We start from the raw sequence: 21,089 nt of genomic DNA, 5'->3' as shown, positions 1-21,089 counted from the left end.
AAGAGGTACTCAAGCTGGATCCTCAGGCCCTTCAATGTTTCATGATTGGGAAGATGAGGAGAATACAACAGAGAATCATAGGATGACTCAGAAGGAATAGTCGATGGGATAGGAGGAGACTCAGAAGAATATGATATCCTGAAAACTAAGTGAAGGGGAAGGAGTGATCAATGGTGTCACATGCTGCTGAAAAGTCAAGATGAGAGCTAAGAATTGACCACTGAGTTTAGCAATGTGGAGGCCTTGGTGATCTTGACAAGAGCATTTGCTAAGGATGTCAAGGAACTCTAAGGCTTAGACATTAGAAAAATTGTTAACCTAAATATTGGATTTCCTGTAGATATTAGTAGAGAATGAAATGAGGAAGACCTTGATGCAACAATCAGACACTGAAAAACACCTATCAATAGTCTGAAGATTGATAGACCACTTTAATGAGGTAGAAGAAAGGGGAAAACAAAAGTCAGATGGTACGAATTTCAAAAGAAGAAAGGCTGTTAAACTGAAAGCCTTGGAATAAATTGGTTATCAATGAGGAAATTACCTCTGGCTCAGTTAATTCAGGTAGTTAGTACATAATGTTAGAAAGAATAAGGTCAGAATTTGATCTTCATCCTAGATAGCCATACTGACAAAGAAAAGAACACTATCGCATGGACATGGCATACCCTTTAGTCTTGCACAGCCCTCTTGCAAACAATATTGGTCTGATGCAAATCACAGTGGATTCCTGACATTAAAGTGCAGAAGGCTTGGGGTATTTCCCCAGAACTAGGAAAAACATGCAGATATTTCTAATGGTAGGTAAGGAGCATCATCTTCCGTTATGGACCCATTTGAACATCAACTACTATATCTGATGAATGATATTTTATATATATAGTATATTGATTAAGACCATGACCTTTAGTGTCCAGCAGACATATGTTCAAGACTCAGCTGGGCCACTTCCTTGATGTGTCATCTTGGGAAAGTTAACCTCCCTCTCTAAGCCTCAATTTTATCACCTGTAAACTGGGGATTATAAATGTGTCTAAATGTCATAGGGTTGTTTTAAATGTTAAGTGAGATCATGCTTAGCACAGTGTCTGACATATAATAAATATTAGCTCTTATTATTCTTGAAAATGGAAAAGCATAAGGATTTATTTGCTGAAATAGAATTGTTTACAAGGTCCTACCCTGCTGTCTTTGTTAGTCTAGAAGCATTTTTCTGCAACAGCTTTCAACTTTACTTTAAACTTGGAAACTCACCAGAGACTGATTTTTGTTTTGTTTCAGATGTTCAGAAGTCACCTATGAAGTTAAGCCTCTTATGTGGATTAAGCCAATGGCAATATTGATTTGGGCTTTTTATGAGCTACCAATTCTAGTTATCATAACCTTTCAAGGAAGAAAAAAACTCCCTGAGAAGATTAGAAACTCTTCCATTGTCACTCTGAGTAGACTAGATTGTAAAATAGTCCAGTGGATGCTCAGTTAAGAAGGCCATCAGGATAATAAACTAAAGGGGGATATTTCCATTTATTCAAACATTAATAGAATGTACCTACTATACTCTACTAATGAAGGAAAGTGTTCAGATTAATTTGTTCAACTTTTTAACAGTTCCTGAGCATTCCCAACATAACAGACCCATTAGTGTGTACAGAATTTTGAATAAATATGGGTGTGCAATAATAGTAACTGAAATGAGATTGGATCACAAAACGTTTCAAATGGATTTGTGACATGAAGGCAATGGAAGGTGATGAAGAATCCTACGGGATAAGACTCACTTGCTGTTGAACGGTCACTAAAACTCCATCCTTGAGGTCAATGCCATCAGGAAGTAGTATCAGAGGGAGTACATGTTCTAATGCTGAACTACTTTGAATAGAGTTTTCAGAGACCTACAGTGTAACAAAAGCCATGATGCTTTTGGCCGATTATAGCAGAGTAAGACTCTTCTAATGCAATTAGTTAATGTACATGACTACAATACTGAAAAAGATGGATGTTAGGAATTTGATTTTCATCAATACTCTTTCAGGATTTAAAATTTTTATTATCTGGTGTTAATCATGTCATTTTTAGCAAAGACATTCTTGAGAAGATTTGAACTGAAAACCATTGTCTGGTGTTTCACAGCAGTTTAATTGGAGGTCTTACAACTATAGTCACTATGACAGGGCTAAAAAGTTTGTTAAGCCTGTTCCCACCATTGTGCATCCATATAGTTAAGCTATAGTGCAAGTGCATGGGGATTTATAATCCCCAATGAAATCACTCTGGCTGGTCTGGATATAAGATGCTCCCTTATTCCCACGCATAAAGTTCCACTTCATTCATTTTCATCTTATTTTCAGTGACACAATTTCTTAGATCCTAAGAATGGGCAGGAAATCACTCTCTGAAAATGGCTGTAATTGGCATTCTATGAGTTGAAGGCACTGTGAAAGGATTTGACAATTGGGAATAATATCTGTGTCCCGCAGTTTTCAGAATGACTTATGTATACAATCTCAGTTGATCCTCTGTACCACAGTAAGGAAATATTATCTTCACTCTACATAAAAGGAAACAAAACCTTGTAAAAGTTATCTTATTAAAAGAAAAAATATTTTTGAGCACTTGCTATGTGGCAGAGTTTACAAGAGTGAAAAAGACGCTGTTCCTGCCCTCAAGAAGTTTACAGTTTAGTTGGAGAAACAAACAAGTTAATAGCCAATTACAATTAAGGGTGATTGGTGCTATGGTAGGCGTACATACAGAGTGCTGTCAAAGCACCTAGGAGGGGCATCCAGTCAAAACTGCACAAGAAGAAGGAAGGCTTTCCAGAGCAGGCAGTGTCTAGATCGAGACTCAAAGGCTGAGAAGGACCTAGCCAGGTGAAGATAGAGGAAGAACAGCTTTATAACAATGCTTCAGCCACAAAACAAAGCTGGTAGAAATGAACCCAGGGTTACACCAACATTTGGAATCAACAGGAAGAATTTTATCAGGCCCCAAAACATTAAAGAAATGAGGGACCACGCTTTTAAGGTTTGTAAAGTGGTATAGCTGGATGGTGCGCACCACGAAGGAACAGGCGTTTAGTTTTATTGAGGTTTGTTGGTTTTTAACATAAGGATAAGGAGTTTTAGTGCTGCAGTGGAGATTGAGGTTTGCGAAGTGTGGGATAGTGAAGTGTAGCTCCAAGAGTGTGGCTGATGGAGAAACAGTGACCTCAGGGGACAGTCATGTTTAAGACAGGTTGGAAGGTGTGAGGAACCACCTGAGAGGGTTGTAGGGGAAGGGCAGCCCAAGGCTTCATTCATTCAATTCAATTCATTCATTATTTCAGGAAAATATTTACCAAGCACTTATTCTGTGATGACATAGTGCTAAGCTATTATGTAAAAGAGCAATTTGAACTCAAAACTGCTGTTAGTTCAGTTTTCTTTCTATTACATCATCCTGAATAATTCATCAACAAATACATCAAAGATACTCAACTTTTTAATTCAATTTATAAGTATTTGTTAAACACCTGGCCCACTATGTGCACAATACTGCACTATATAAAAGTGTCCAGTTACTGGCTAATGGTGTGTGGTTATATTCCATGATCTCCAAGGGCAGAACAATTTTATGCTTAGCAGTAAACATTGTCAAACACTGGAAAATGGTAGACATTTCTTCAGGCCTTCAAAATCAATGATCAACAAATACTTATTGAATGTTTCCTCTGGAAAACAATGATTACTGAGTTGAACCCTGGTGAGACTTAAGGGTATATAGAATGAAAAATTTAAATTGCTATGCTAACGTTGGGAGAGAAAAATCAACACACCACACTATCACCAAAGCTTGGTGATAGGACTGCAATAGGATCAAATTTCATGTAATTTGCAGAGGGATAAGTATAGTCTGGTCCTGCCTGAAGGTGTGTTCTCTGAAGGTCCTTAGTAGCCTTGTGATTCAATTTTAAGTGCTTTGAACTTTGGTTGGGAAGCTGAGTAATAAAAACTGCTTAATTTTGTTGCTTTTACAGCTTCTATTTTTTTAAGCGTTATTTTAGCAAAAGTTCAAGTGTCTTACCAAGAGAATGACTTCATGAGAGTCGGTTTAGTTTGCTGAAAAGGTAATTTTCTGATAGCACTCTTGATGAATCTGGATGTCATATAAGATTACAAATCCCAGCACAACAGCCCTTCACAATGTTCTTATGAAGGCAGAATTCTAACAACATAGGTTCCAAATTTTATTATTAAAATGTGAATTTTAATCCCACAATACATAAATAATGAAATTAAGAGTTACAAATATACATTTTAGATCATCTTATTAGTACAGTACAACCACAATTAACAGAAATCTAAATAATAGGGAGACTCATTTAATTGAAATATCTCCCTTTGCGCTCACCACTGGCAGTTGGCATTGATAAGAATGAGCCAAATATCAACAATACAAAGCCACCTCCAAGCTTTCAGGTTCTTGGTTTCTACATTGAGGCCATTCTTCAATAGTTTCTACATCTACAGTCTAGTACAATAAAAGTGGCAGCAACTGATCAGAATAACACCTTCCTGCATACATATAAAGTCTTAAGCCAATCCACATCCAAATCCAAGTCTACAAACTAAGACATGGAAAAAAGGACACTCATACAATTTAGAAAGCTTTTTGTCAATGAATTTTAGGCTAACTGTCATTAACCGCAAAAGGTTATGAACTTACACTTCAATTGCATAATCATTTTATCTAAACTTGTTTTTTATGGTGTGGCAAAGACTACAAACCATTTAGACAAAGCATCATACACTAAAACTATCAAATACTTTTCTATAAAAAGTAAAAATGATATATAGCAATCTAGGTGGCCAATATTCCAATTTGAGCCTCTTACAAATTTAATTTACCAGAAGAGAATGCTAAGTGCTATACATTTAATAAATTCATTTGTCCAATAAATATTCATTGAACATCTATTATGTGCCAAATATTGTTCCAGGCTCTAAAGTTAAATCCAAAAGCATATTTGCAGAAAGATGGCACAGCCAGCCCAATTGTATTTTTAAGTCAAATTGACCAGATATGTTCCACGGTCCATTGAACAGATACACTGGCCCCGCCAATCATAGTGTGAATTGGAAAGAACATGCCGACCTACGGCCTTGGCTGTGTGTTACAGTTAGGATGCTTCAGAAATCAGCTTTAGTGCTATGTATGCAAGAGGTTATCTGAGGGAAACAATTGAGAAACGCATAGCTTGCCAGCCACTAAAACTTGCTGAGCATACCTGGGGCTTACAGTATTTGAGGTAGGAAGTTACAGGAGAAACTAAGAAGACCTAAGTGTCCAAGTATGAATTTTAGATGCTGCTCCATATACTTCTCTTCTATTTTGCCTCTCCATTATTATATACAAGTATGTCTTGCTTAAGAAAATGCAATCAATAGAAAAAAAACTAGAGAGTGATTCCATTAAAAATTGATCCACTTCATTGTTTCTTTAAATTATACATATATAAATTATATATATAAATATAAACTTATAAATTATAAAATGTAAATTATATATCTATAAATTATGGTGATAACGAAATATATGACATACATATGTGTATGTATACATATAAAACATAAAATGAAATTTTGCATTTCTTGGGACTCTCCCATTTTTTAAAACCACACATTACTTTTTTTCCAACTAATGAAAGTGATTTTGGACCATATTTATTGATTAATTTGAGACATGTTAGCATTCAGACTCGTTGTATGTCAGTGTGATAATTTTTTTAAATGTTCTTGAAACTCTGGATTTGAACCATTAATGAGGAGACATAATTGGACTTTACTAGCGAAGCCTTGTAAATGTCTCCGTTAAAGCTAGAGAAATGAATCTTAACTCAAACCTTTAAATTCTATGAAAGGTTTGGGTGTGTCCTTACTAATTATTTTTTGCCTTTGAGCTCATTTCTAACTGCTTTCTTACATGACATAAAAGACACAAAGGGTCATTTGCTCAAACAGTTAAAGACTCAAGCGTAATAAAATTAAATACTTCATGTGTTACAGGAATCTTTGGCACCAAAATAGCACTGCATATGGTTCAGTTTATACTGACAGGATAGCAGAATCCTCAGCTTTTGGTATAAAGGCTTCAAATGAGAATATTTCCAAGGTTCCAGGGGATTCGAGATTTATCTTCGGTCACCTCTAGACCCTTTCAGAATTATAATGAGGAAGAAAAGTGTTGAAAATAAATAGAACTTATTTGTATATGGAACTAGTTCTGCATCACAGATGACCAAAAAAGCAGAATAATAGTTTTCCGACAGGATGACTTCCTGATAGGACATGTTGGCATACCTCATAGTCATGCCTTTGCAGACATTTAAAACTGCTTTTGACTGTTCACATAAATATAAAGCTATATTTTGAAATTCTGAATCTTGCTCAAATCTTTATAATAAAAGAGAATCAACGTGTAACACAGACATAGTCTCAATCAACCTTATGAACTAAAACCCTTTAAGACGTCACAGTTTCCCTGTTATCTATTGAACTAAATCCAGGCCCCTTCACTTCACTTTTTAGGTTTAGCAACTGCTTCCTTCTATTTTTCACCAACCTCCTATTTTCATCAATTTTCAATAGTGTCTCCGCTTCAGTCATGTCATCTATCATGGTTATCATTCAAATTATCTGATTTACCCTTGTCTCTGGCCTTTGTGTTAACCATATAACAGATGGGTCCTAAAAAGTTAAAAGGAAAAGAACAAAGCTTTGTTTCCCAGTCTTCACAATCTTAGAGCTATATATTCCCTTTGATTCTGCCCTGTAGTTGAAGCAATTCAAAAAGAGGTACCAAATTATGTACCTAAAGGAAGATACAGTAGTCCCCCCTTATCCACAGGGAAGATGTTCCAAGACCCCCCGGTGGATGCCTGAAACCGTGGATAGTATCGAAACCTATATATGCTATGTTTTTTCCTACACATACATACTTACGATAAAGTTTAATTTATAAATTTGGCACAGTAAGAGATTAACAACAATAATTAATAATAAAATAGAACAATTATAACAATATACTATAATAAAAGTTACCATAGATCTTAGCAACCTCAGTATACAATTTTTTCTTTCCTTATTAAGTCAAGAACTTTCACCTTTTCACTTAAAGGAAGCACTTTATGGCTTCCCTTCAGCATATCCAAATTGCCAGCAGCATTCCTCTTGTGCTTTGGGGTCATTATTAAGTCAAATAAGGGTGACTTGAACACAAGCACTGCGATACCATGACAGACAATCTCATAACCCAGACGGCTACTAAGTGACTAGTGGGCGGGTAGCATGTACAGCATGGATACACTGGACAAAGTGATGGTTCATGTACCAGGTGGGATGGCACAAGATTTCATCACATTATTCAGAACAGCACGCAATTTAAAACTTATGAATTGTTTATTGCTGGGATTTTACATTTAATATTTTCGGACCACCATTGACCATGGGTAACTGAAATCACGGAAAGCGAAACCGTAGATAAGGGGGAACTACTGTAGTTGCTTTGTTTCCCAGGGCATAGTCATCCAGATGACATTTAGCCAGGGAGCCTGTCCTTTCCTTCTAAAATTATATAAATCTTCAAAGGAAAATACACAATTCCACCAAGTAAACAGTTATTTAAGAAGAGAACACCAGACTCATTCTCCATACTATGGTGTAGGTTTTATTCTAGCTTTAAGAGAAGCATTAAAGGGTTCAACATAGTATTAAGCAAAGTGGGCTCAGGGACAGACAGTAGAAATGGAATGAGAGTGCAGAGGCAAGAGATATTTTCAGACTGAGAGCAAAAGGCCATGTAGCCTCAGAAGCAGCAAGGCAAAAGAATTGAGAAAATGATCTAGCTATTCCTGGATCAAGAATGTCCATCAACAAGAGACAGATGGTCAAAGGTAAAACCACACTTGTGTAATAGTCTGTAATTAGTTGTAACTGTGTATTGTTTCATATAGTTATTTTAAGAATCTATATAGAAAATTATTACCATCAAATTTAGCCCTACTAGGTGAATCCTACCATTTGGCAATGAATTGGTTATCTAGGAAGTGATGAATTGTGACTGACTGTGGCTACCTATACTCGTAGCTAACTGATGAAGAGGAAAGGGAGAGTTTTACAGAAATGATCACAGAAAGGACACTTGAAGGTACAACTTCTACACTGTATCACTGTAAATACCCTTCCTCCATTTTTCCACCTCTCTGGCTCCTTTAACTTCTCCAAAACCAGGTTCCAAACTTACTTGTAGAATATATATTTTTGCACACATCAGCATAACTTGAAAATATCATTTGTATGTAGGAGAGTGTTGCATAAATGTCTATATAAGGAAATATTGCCTCCCTTGTTAGAAACAAAAGCTAGGCCATCTGTGGATTTAGCACTGGGTGGAAAACTCCCTAGTTGATGATGATAGTAGCAAATCAAGGTGACACAATGCCAAGGGAAGGTGAAATTCAGGGGCAGACTTTACTACCTGGCAGCCTCTCACCTCCAACACACTTGTAGCTTCTCCTTTTAGTGCTAAATCTTGGAATATCTAAGTTGCATTAACTAAGGGGAGGTGAAATTCCCTTAGCAGAGAATCTTAACCCACGGTCCATGAATGCAGAAGGACTTCAAGGGCTTCCTGACACCCTCAAATGTATATAGATATCTATGTGCATTTTTTTTCTGAAAAGAAGATTCAGAGCTTTGATTAGATTCTCAAAGCATTCAGTGGTCTCCCCTCCTCTACCCCTCACTGTGAAGAACCATTACTGTGGGCATTGGGAGGTATTTAGGAATCTTCAGAAGAATGGTATGATCTGATTTGTGTTTTAGAAAGATTACTGGCAACAACATGGAGAAGAGTCTGGATTTTCCTTTTCATTAGAAGAAGAAACTTTAACACATAAAGCACATATCTTGTCTCCCTTAAATCTGTTACAGAGTGGTACCCCCAAAATATAGAACGTCCTACTTCAGTTTGGCACTCAAAACTGTTTGGAAACCATTTTTCCAAGTGAGAATGAATACTTAAAGCTCATAGCACAGTGTGGACATCATCTACTATCGCTGCGCCTAATAGTATAGTGGAAAGTATATAGGCTTTAGTCAGAGAGTCATGGATTTATATCTCAGCTCTGCTGCTTACTTAAGCTGTGCAACTCTATAAAACAGGGGTCATGATGATTCTCTCTCTACATCATAGTTGTGATAAGGACTAAATAAAAACTAAGCATGAGTTTTACTACACGCTTAGCAGAGTACTTGACACATACTGGTCAATAATATTTATTGTCATTAATATTCCCACATCTCCGTCTTCAGTCCCATCTCACGTAAGCTCCAGATATGTATGTTCCACTCCCTCTTGGCCTAGTCAAAAACCTCTCTCGTTACTCATCGGAAGCTTTTGACTTGACCCATACTTTCAGCAGATAACCTTGTATCTTCTTTATCCAAGAAAATTGAGATTACCAAGACATCAACTTCAACTCTTGCCACTCCATTTCAGAACTTACTTCCTGTCTTACAGGAAGCATTAAACATTCCCCTTTCAAAGACTTTCCTTCCACCTGAGATCCTGAAACATTCTCCAATAGAGCCTTATTCCAGTCATTACATTTACTTGCATTCACTCTTCAAACACTTGTGATTTGGTGTCTTCCCCAAGATTACTGAAAAAGGCAGTGGATCCCTGTCTTAGATGCACATTGGGATCCCTTGAGGAGATTCAAAAAGTGCCCACTCCTGGAAATTCTGATTTAATTGGTCTGAGGAGCAGTCTTGGCACTGGGATTTGTAAAACTCCCCAAGTAATTTTAATGTCCAGCCAAGGTGGAGACTCTCTGGTCTAAAGTCAACAATGACCTTCTAAACTGCCTGTTTTATTGCCTTTTGTCAATTTTCATTCTAATTGTTGATTCTGAAGTGCTTGACAATATTAGTCACATCTTCCTGCTGGAGAGTCTCCTCCCTTGGCTTATGTGTCACCCCTTCCTTTTGATTCTTCTCTGACATTTCAAGACCACCTCTTTTCTTCTGACCACTATTTTAAAATTCAGGTGTTTCCCAGGGTATCATATTTGGCTCTCTTTATTTCTGACCGTACATATTCTCCCTGGATGATCTCTTCTACTCCCACAGCTTCAGGAATCACCTATTTATAGATGACTCCAAATACACACACACACATGCATGCACACAGTGACACCATTTCCATGAACTCAAGATATGAATTTAGAGCTCTCTATCTCTGCATAGTAGTTATGGCAGTGGGCTCTGATGTCAGCCTGCCTGGGTGCCAATGCCAGTCCTATCACTTACTACTTCTGTAATAATGGGCAAGTTACTTAGCACCTCTGTGCCTCACTTTACTCATCTGTAAAATGGGGATAATAATGATCCCAATCTCATGGCATTATTGGGAAGATTAAATAACATAATCCATCTAAAGTACCTTACTCAGTGCCTGGTGCTTAATAAATGTTACATATTTCTCTTATAATCATTGTTATCATTCCCCAAGCAGGGTACATGGTTCTAGCTTCTAGACTCTCGTAGTACTTTACATACATCACTATTATAACGTCAATCATATTGCATCACTGTTGCTGGTTTATATTTGCCTTCCCAACTGCACTTGGAATTCTTTCAGGGCAAAGACTGCTTCTTATTCATCTATATATCCTCAGAGTTTAACACAGAACTTGGCACAGATAAGCAGGCCACAGATAGGAAATAGGTTTCATATCTCTTGCCAGCCCTAATTGATTGACAATGCTTACATGGAATGCTGTGTTGATGAGGAAGTGAGTCTGAAGTTGGGCTCAACAAGAAAGAGCACCATGATTTGATTAGGGTTGTCTACCACGGGATGGGTAAAGGGAGCAATGGCACAAGTGCCATGGACATTCCATCCCAGTTTCAGGTGCTATATAAACGTTTATTGAATAAGTTTTCATGAACAAATGATACTGGCTGAAAGACATGAGCCAATTGGAGTTGTTGCTAAATAACTTAGTTTTCTCTTATAGTTTAAGTTCTTTCGGGGCAAGTCATTATAGATTTTTATGCTAGAAACTTGTGACAAGTAGAAGTGTAAGATGATCACAGCAGAAAATTCATTACATGTGATCAAATGCTGTTGAAATTTTCATTTTACAGGCTTTGTTACATTATATACAGATCCTGAGATCAGGAGTTCTTTCAAGATTTTTGTAAGAACTGTTATGCAAATTGTTTCGATATAAGCAAACAATGGGTTAAACTACTGCTAATTGCTTGAAATAAGAATCTAGAAATGTGCTTTTCAAATTTGGGCTTCTATCTACTCCTTGAACCCGCAAATGGCAATGCTGCTTGAGCAGCTTCTGCGATGGGATGAAGTTAGTGGCTTATTAGCCTGGGACAAGGAGTGGAAAAATAATAGTCACTTGTGTCTATTTATTTCAAGATGAACTTCATCCATCTAGCACAGTACCTGGAACACACTTGACACTAAATGAATGTTTGATGCATAAATAAGTGAAAAAATGGGTGGATGGATGGGTGGATGAATAGATGGATGGATGCATGGATAGATGGATGGATGGATGGATGACAGACAAGCTTTGCTTCCATGTAATCTTGGTAAATACAAAGTGGCATTTTTAAATTTTTTCCACCAGATGGCGATAACGTGAGATTTAGGCTTATGTTGTAATACAGAAAGAGGAAAACAACAAACCGACCAAACAAAAATCGTATTAGGAGAAAGAGAAGCCATAAAAGAGCAGGTTAAGAAGGGAGAAATGAAATGTTTGTGTCCACTGAAGTATCTCAGGAATCTATCATCTTGTGGGATTTGTAATAAGTCCTCACCATGCCTCCTTTTTATGCATGGGTGACTTTTCATTCATAATTACTTTTCAGTAAAATGGCTATATTCAAAACTAATCTTATCTATTATAAAATTATACAGCAATTCTCATAACTAAAATTATCATTGGTTTATATATCCATATATTTATATTTTCATTTGTCTTATACTAATTTCTTAGTTAATTGATGCCTCCCTTGGAAGTGAGGCTGTTTGGGAACAACTGCTAGCCTGTGTGTCTCCAGCAAATCTACCCCTGCTATGAGACCTGCCAAAAATCATATAAAATAAGCTTGCCTAGGGCTCATTCATCCTGTTAGTAAAGAATTGTGAATAATATTAGATTAATGCCCATCCCTTAATTCGAAAGCTTTTGGAAAATAAGAAAATCAGTTTTAGAGTCCAGCACTCTGTGTGTATATGGTGGTGGTGGGGGGATGCTGCTTTCTTGGCAAATAAAGATGAGAATATGAAGATACTTTCATACGGAATAAAGTATTTCCTCTTATTAATATTTCTCCAAAACAAGCCCTGAGCTAGATGACACAGTAACCCCCCTAAAAAGTAGAAACAAACAAACAGACTCAGGAATATCTCATTATAAATTATACAGCATATCATCTGCCCTTTTCCAAAGATAATCAGAATGGAAGGGCTCTTTAAACCTCCTTGTAAACCCCTAGTCATTGGAACATAAAGAGGCTGGCAAGGTTGTTAGGGAAGGAAAGGAAAGGAAACTAACATTTATTGGGTTCCTAAACACTTTTACACTTATGATCACAATTAATCCTTATCACAACCCCATGATGTAGGTATGGGAGGCAGTGTAGCATAGTGAACAATGGGAACTTTGTAGCCATTGACTCAGTTCCCAGTCTCACACTCACCACTTCACAGCTGCAAAGACTCTGGCAAATTATGTCTTTCCAAGCCTCAGTTACCTCATCTGTAAACTCGGGTAATATCTCATATCCCATAAGGTGTTTATAAGGAACAAATGTAAAGCACCTAGCAGAGTCTTGGAACAGAGTAGGTACTATTCAAGATTTATCATTATTATTACTTTTATTATTGTGATTATGGTATTGATGATGATGACGATGAAGTCAATTTTGCAGATGAGAAACAGGCTCAGAGAGCTGAAGTAACTTGCTTAAGGCTGCACAGTTAGTAAGCTTGAAAGGCATCCACCACAGTGTCTGACACTAGAGCAGGTACCCAATCAACATTATGTTCACTTTCTTCCTTCCTGACTTAAAACTCAATGATTTTCTGAAAATTTTATTCCTTAAAAATAACGAGTCAGACTCAATGCTAGCTAGGTTGATGCAAGATGCTAGCAAGGACATATATTTGTGAAAATTAGGAACATTTTCTTTTACTCATAGGTGGTAATATATGGAATAAAAAAAAAAGAGGATTCCAGACCTCACATAAAGGATGATAATTGGGTCCACAGTTTTGCCTAATGTAAGATAATTCATTTCTCCTCCAAAGAGGTACATATTTTCCCTCATAGGTGTCTCTAAAACTCAGCGAGTCAGTGGCAGATATGATACCAAGTTTCCAGACTTTATACTTTATAATTTAGTTTATATAAGTCACTGTACCGAAGAATGGTGCTAGCTAAAAATTTAAATACAATAGTCCATCCTTATCCTCAGTTTCGCTCTCTGTGATTTCAGTTACCCATGGTCAACTGCGGTCCAGAAGCAGATGATCTTCCTACGGACCTATCCTCAGAAGGTCAATAGTAGCCTACCATTACATCATAATGCCTACATCATTCTCTTCACTTCACCTCATCACATAGGCATTTTATCATCATCACAAGAAGAAGAAGAGTGAGTACAGTACAATAAGATATTTTGAGAGAGCGAGAAAGACCATATTCACATAACTTTTATTACGGTATGTTGTTATAGTTGTTCTATTTTATTAGTAGTCATTATTGTTAATCTCTTACTGTGCCTAGTTGATAAATTAAACTTTATCATAGGTATGTATGTATAGGAAAAAACATAGTATATATAGGCTCCAGCAGTATCTGTGGTTTCATGCATCCACTGGGGGTCTTGGAACATATCCCCTGTGGATAAGGGGGGACTACTGTAGGTTGAAAATGTGTTTATGTCAGTTCATGGATGATAAATTCAGGTTTTTGTCCTCGGTCTTTTTCTAGTCTCACTCTACACATTCTCCATGGGCAATCTCATTCATTCCCAGACATCTCCCACTATAAGACACTGATGAACTCAAATCTACTTATATCAACAGTCCAGCTCTTTCATGAACTCTAGATACACATTTCCAACTGCCTGATGGGAAAATACACCTGGATGTCTCCCAAGCATCTTAAACTTAACATGTCCAGAAAGAAACTCATTCTCTTCCCTTACAAACCCAGTCCTCCCATTTTCCTTCTCTTGGTAAATGGATCACCATCCTCCCAGTTTCCTAAACGTGAAATTTAGAGTCATCCTTGACTTTGTTATCTCTTTCAAATTTGACAAGTAATCAATTATCAAATCCTATCAATTCTACCACATTAATATCTCTTGAATACATTTCTTCACTTCCATTGACACAGCCAGAGTTTAGACCTTCATTGCCATTCTTAGCCTGGGATAATTCAGTGGCTTCATAGATTGTCTCCCTGCATCTAATTTTTCCCAATTGCAGTCAACCTTCTACACTGCTGTTTACATGTCTACAATTATCTTCTACACTTCTTATCCTAAAAGTTGTAATTCATCATGAATTTCTCCATCACTTGAATGTTGTTTTTTTGTGTGTGTGTGTGTGTGCTTAAAGGAAAAAAACAACTTCTAAATTGGGCATGCAAGACTTTTCATGATCTGGCTCCAACGTACCTTACTCTAGCCATACTGAAATTTTCGCCATTCCAGGCCTTTTCACAGCTTTATGCTTTTGTACCTGTTAATCTCCCCTGTTGTAATGTCCTTTTCCTACTAAACTCTTATGCATATTTTAAGACCTAGATGAAATATCACCTTTCTATGGAACCTGATGCCCCTGTGTACTTCCATAGCACTTTATCTGTAAAAGTACTTGCTACATTTAATTGCAATGATTTCTTTGATGTCTGTTTTCTCCACTACATTATGAGTTTCTTACAAGCAGAAACTATCATAGTCATCCCATCCCCAGCATCTGACTCAAAGCCTGATACATAGCAAGTGCTAAATCAAAAGTTATTGAGTAGTAATACGTTGTTGAAAGGAAGTTAGGATGGCATCATGGAAGACAAACTTTCCTCGTCCCAAAATTCATTTTGATCACAATGCACAGAGACAATATCTGAGGCTGGCTAGCTCTTTATACTGACTCAGTACAAAATTGCTTATATTTTTAGAACTATCACCAGAAGTGCATTCTTATTTAAACTCACAACATATTAGGTCAAGCACTCTACACTCCAATCTCATAACCCACAGCTCACAATTGTAAGTTTATATTCTGTAAAGACAAACTTATAGAGAAACATTTTAATGGGAACTACACATTCTTAAAGCATAATAGAAGCCAAAAAAATTCCCATAGGAAAATATTTCCCAATTGCCAGCTAGGCAGAAGAATAAAATTATTTTATAACAAATTTACACAGTCTTTGTGTAAATTTTAATTGAATTTATTGAATTACTTGATGAATTACTTGAAAAGACAGGTACAAAACTTTTTTGTTGGTGTTGAAATGAATTACTTGAAAAGACGGGTACAAAACTTTTACCAATTATTTTAAGAGCTAAACAGTGAGTAATATAGTCAATATGATAAACATTTAATGTATATTTAAATGTTAGAATAAATATCTTAAATCTTTTTAACTCAATTTAAAGTTTTCCTAATGTATGTTTCCAATACTAATTAGGATACAGTAGTTTTCGTTTGTAATAACTGCATTTTACATGGTCTGGGGTGGTACCTGAGAATTTGCATTTCCATCAAGTTTTATGGATGCTGCTGCTGCTGGTCTACATTCCATACTTTGAGAACCACTGATCTAGAAAATCAAATCTATTTTTTTTAATCTCAATATTGACTTATTCTTAAAAAAAGTAATCTGTGCCAATGTCAGTATTTAAAAAGCAGTTTTCAGTGCATGATAAGTATTATATTTCAGTTAATAGCAACTTATTCCTTAAATAAAAAACTATAGAGCACATATTATATGCAAAGTATTATAGAAAAATAGAGATCAATAAATAAATCATGATCCCCATCTTCATGGAGTGTATAATCTAGAAGAGTATATACAAATATAATAATAAGTAGTAATGGGTACAAAGAAAGCATCCTCAAAGTTCAAGGAGGAAGAGATCACATTCACAATGGAGTAGTGATGGTGGTATGGGGTGATACTGCAACAAGGGCTCTATGGCAAAGAAGCTGGTAAGCTAGGCCTTGAAAATGGCTGAATATGGATAAATGGAGAGAGTAGGGAAGAGTCTTCCAAGAAGAAGTAACAACAAGGCAAAGGGATTGAAGAGGGAGGAGGTAAGATGCAAGGAGATCAGTTAAGAAACAAAAAAACAGTCTAGGTAAGATATAATGAGAGTAGTGATAATGATAATGCAGAGGAGAAGATGGATTTGAGACATGTAGAGGTTAAATCTGCTGGAAGAGCCAACTGATTAGATATGGAAAGCACATATGGATGGCTGGGGAGAATGGGAGCATCATTAACAGATGCTGTGATGTAAGGAAGAGGAGTGGATGGGGGTGTTAAGATGATTGCTTCCATTTTAGATATATTGATTTAAAGTTGCCAGTGGGTTATTCATTTGGAAATGTCCAGCAGGTAACTGGAAATTTAGGACTAGACTCAGGAAAGAGGATAGGGCTGAAGATAAATATTTGGAAGTCACCAAAATAGATGTGATCACTGAAGCCATTTGAATAAAAGAGATTTCAAAGGGTGGAGCAGGGTTCTCAAATTTGAGGGTGCATCAGAATCCCCTGCAGGGCTTATAAAACCACAGACTGCTGGGTCCCACTCTCAGCATTTCTGATTCAGTAGGTCTGGGGTAGGGCCTGAGAATTTGCATTTCTAATAAGTTCCCTGGGTGATGCTGCTGCTGCTGGCCCAGGGTTCACACTTTGAGAACCAGTGATCTAGACAGTCAAATCTATTTTTTGTTTCATCTCAGCATTGACTTATTCTTAAAAAAAAAGTAACGTGTGCCAATGTCAATATCTTTTATTCTATGTAGTTAAAATAGTGTCTAATACTGCTTATCTACCAATTGAAAAGAAATAAGGAGAACATATTTCTATCTACCTATTTTCTACTTGTTATAAACTGTCTTTCAATCCATAATTGAGAAACCAAGGCTGTCCAAAGGATATGCTCCACATTATGGCTGTAGTAGGAAGGGTTTCACAAATTCTTACTTTTCCTTAGGACTGTGCTGCTCAAGGTTTCAGCATTCTGTTAACAGACTTTCTGGACCCTTGTTTGGTGGTCTCCACTAACCTTTCTAAAGCTCTTTTAGAAACCAAATATTTATTTGAGACTTTTGTCCCATATAGGCAACAGCTTGAAAAGCACTTAGCTGTTTACTTTTCATCTTACTATAAATTATTTATCCTTCAGTCTGTAAAAGGCTATTTGTAGGATTAGACAAATTTTGAATGCTCTGATAAGAGGATTGTGGCATCCAAATTCACGCATAATCCGTAAAAAGCACATGTAACCTACAACCTCAGCTGTGGTGGCATATGAAACAGATTCACTAAGCACGTGTAAGCGGTGTGAATTATTAACCAGTTAACATCAGCAAATTTGTTTTTGAAACATAAGTTTATGCACACAAGTATTCGCAAATGAGAAATAATATTAGTTATAAAAATCCAATAAAAATATACCTTGAGTAGATTTCTCTACTTCTTTCCTCTTCCTACTCTGGCTATTGTAATTCATCCTCAGTTCTTGGTTATACTCATGCAGAGTTTCTCTGGAGTTGTATGACTGTCTTGGTTTTCTTCCATCTTCACTCTCATCAGAAGAACTGGTATAAGCTAGATCCATTTCATGCTTGACTTTTGACAGAGGCTGGTAGGGTTTGCAGTCCGTTTGCTCCATCTCTGATTAATCAAGCTCAGTATCATGAAAAAAAGGAAGAGGAACTCCTTTAATGTAAGCAGTCCTGGAAGAGAGGAAAAAACACAAGCCGTCTTAGATTTGTCTCTTTGCAAGGAAATGTATCTGGCAGATTCACAATTGGTCCTGATAATGCTATCAAAGGAGTGGAGCAAAAGACAAACTAGATGACATGAAGCTAGCCGGAGGCAATAATAATACTCTGTGTTACATGCATATATTGTCAAGCATTTAGGATTAAGCTGTAGGTTGCAGCATCAGAAAACACTCAGAGTAAAAGAAAGACAGCCTTCACAAATATTTGTATTGGAATGCAAATAAAGGACATTGTTATTCTATGGTGTGCTCACGTTTTTAATGTTCAAGTCAGTGGTTAGATTAAAAAAAAACATTATAAGACTTGAAAGTGGCCAGGAGTACAAATATTAACCCAGCACATTCCACATTTGAAATGAAAACTGGTAAGAAAACTACATTCAGAAAAAATACATTCTTGACTCTGGTTTAATGTTGCATTTAAGAAAGGGGCTCTGAGGAAAGGAAGGATTCTTTGTGAGAAAGGCTCATGAAATAAAGTGTCCTTGAGGGGGGCTGAGCTCTTTCTGTTCATATTGTGGCTTTTGAGCCTCAGGCTTGCAAAGCATTTTTAATGAGTTAGGCAGTGGTAAATTTTTGTTCTCCATAGTACCGAGAGGATGTAAACAACACTTCTGGAGAGTATACTGGTATAGGAACAGCAGGATCTAAATCGGGTTTAGAAATAGAAATTTTAAACTTCATGATAAATCACTGAAAGAACCTCCCTTCCCCACAGAATGCTGAGCTAGGAGCCACTAAGGCTCTTAGGGCCAGTAGAGGCATTATCTGCCTTACTTAGCACAGAGAGGTTTGAGAAGATCAAATGCCATCCGAGATGTCCAAGTTCTCTGAAAAGTTTAAAGCCCTATACTTATTTTCATTCTTTACATTATTTTATCATCATTTTCATCCACTGCTGCAACTTTGCAACTTGGTCCTTTCATACGATGTTCAAAAAAACCTAGCTTGAAACCAAATGACTTTATGATTTTATTTTGCAGTGAAATGGACTCCTTTATTTTTCTTTAGCTCTTCACCTTACATATTTTCAAAGAAATCTACAGACATCTAGATGATGGCTCCTCTACCACGTACGATACCTACCTTTTTAAATTTCTATTGCATGTAGAGCAAACACACAGAACACGGAAATCACTCAATAAAGCTTGTGGATTGACTGATATGCATTCAGTGGTACATATTGGTTTGTAGTGTGAACAGTTTCACAAGTCGAAGTCTTATTTTCCTAACCAAATGTTAAGGTCCTGGAAGGCAGAATTTGAGTCCTATGATTCTGTATATCCCCTATACCACTTAGCATTACTCTAGGCACACACATAGTAGAAACTGTGGGAGATCAAGATTTGGCCACCCTGAAATATATCTCTTTACCTTGGTTGTTTTCTCTAGGGACATTTGACCTCCCCCACTAACTGCCTAAAGAACTTGACATGGTGGCTCCTTCCTGGAACAGATCTATCATGATGGCTGTAAAGATAACGTAGGATAAATGTTACAATAGGAAAGGCACCAACAAGCCCATCTTATCAGAAGTTCTGTCTCTCTGGCCACATTCTCTGGATGGCCCTGCGAGGAGTTGCCAGACAATCATTTACATTTATAAGGGAAATCTCCATTTGTAAAGGTATCCTCCTCTCTGTTTTGGGAAGAGGGGGGGATGGCCTCATTTCTAGAGGTTTATCAATCTGGAAGGTGAGGCCTTAAATCTGCATAATAACCTTACTCTTGTTTACTGTGCTTTAGTGGTAATCTCCTGTAACTGACTCCCCCCACCCCCAACATCCTCCTTTGTCGTTGGCTGAACATGGTATTTAAGACGAAAATTTCTGCTATTGTGTTGAGAAACGCAGTGTCCCTGCTTTCTCCCATGTATACATGTTATTAAACTTAGTATTATTTTCTCCTGCTAACCTGTCTTGTTAATTATTTGGCCAGCCATAAGAACCTTAAGGAAAAGGGCAGAGGGAGATTCTCCCTCTTCCCCCGACAAAACTATTTAACTCCTAAACCTACAAATTCCATAAATGGTCTCCAGAGATACCTAGTTTGGTTTGAATTAATATCAGAGATGAGCATACTTGGAGAGAAAGCAGATAAAGTATTATAAATGAATATATGCTGATGATTCAACAACAATCTAATCTCATGCCATCTCATGGCTTCATATACTGTCTACACACTCCCAAATTTATAGCTCCAGCATAGGTCTCTCCCCTGAGCCACAGATTTGGATATCCAGCTGCCTACTCAATATCTCTACTTGGATATTTAAAAGGCATCTCAAACTTAATATGTTCAAAACTCCTGAGCTCCTGATTCCCATCCCTTCCCAAACCTGTTCCTCTCATAGTCTGCTCCATCTTGGTAAATGGCAACTCTGTTCTTCTGTTTGCTAAGGCCACAGACCTTAAAGTCATCCTTGATTCCTGTCTTTCACATGTAATCCTTATGCACTCTAACATACTAGCCTCCTTGCTGTCTCTGAAAATACCAAGCACGTTTCCACCTCAGGGCCTTTGCAACCTCCCATTGTAAACCACCAAAAAATGTCACTTCTCATCTTCTTTCCTGTTTTTCATAGCATTTGTCACCAAATGACACACTATATATTTTGCTTATTTGTTTATTGTCTGCCATGTATCTCTCCCCACTAAAACATAAGCTCAATGAAGGTAGGTATTTTTATCTGTTCTATTCATTGCTATATTCCCAGAATAAGAACGGTGCTGGCATATAGTGGACATTTGATCAATACTTGTTGAATGAATTGAAGAAACCATTGCCCAGCATTCACAAGAGGGGCTAGAGAGAATGTGGAAATGAATAGGCCATAGTCTCTGCCCCCAAGGAATTTAACAATCTTATGCAAGTGATAAATAAACAACTCTAACACAAAGCAGAATGAAATGACTCTTTATAAAGAAAGACAAAGTAATGTTTGAGCACCAAAGATGAAAATATTGAGAAAGGACTGTACTTGATT

General features: G+C 36.9%; 1 protein-coding gene across 20 annotated transcripts in view; it reads right to left on the bottom strand.

The window, feature by feature from the left end:
- TENM1 (teneurin transmembrane protein 1) overlaps positions 1-21,089 on the bottom strand; it is a 773,006-nt gene that overhangs the window by 528,825 nt on the left and 223,092 nt on the right. For all 20 annotated transcript variants that reach the window (XM_087427630.1, XM_087427629.1, XM_087427639.1 and 17 more), the window contains one exon: positions 17,773-18,053. In XM_087427630.1, the coding sequence (XP_087283756.1) occupies positions 17,773-17,989 (217 nt within the window). In that variant the 5' untranslated portion in view covers positions 17,990-18,053. The remainder of the gene's footprint in view (positions 1-17,772; positions 18,054-21,089) is intronic.

The sequence above is a fragment of the Ceratotherium simum genome, chromosome X, assembly GCF_057802395.1.
Source record: "Ceratotherium simum simum isolate JZ-2026a chromosome X, ASM5780239v1, whole genome shotgun sequence".
Lineage (NCBI taxonomy): Eukaryota > Metazoa > Chordata > Mammalia > Perissodactyla > Rhinocerotidae > Ceratotherium > Ceratotherium simum.
Note: the sequence above shows the minus strand (reverse complement) of the source record. Positions and strands in the feature narration are given on the sequence as shown.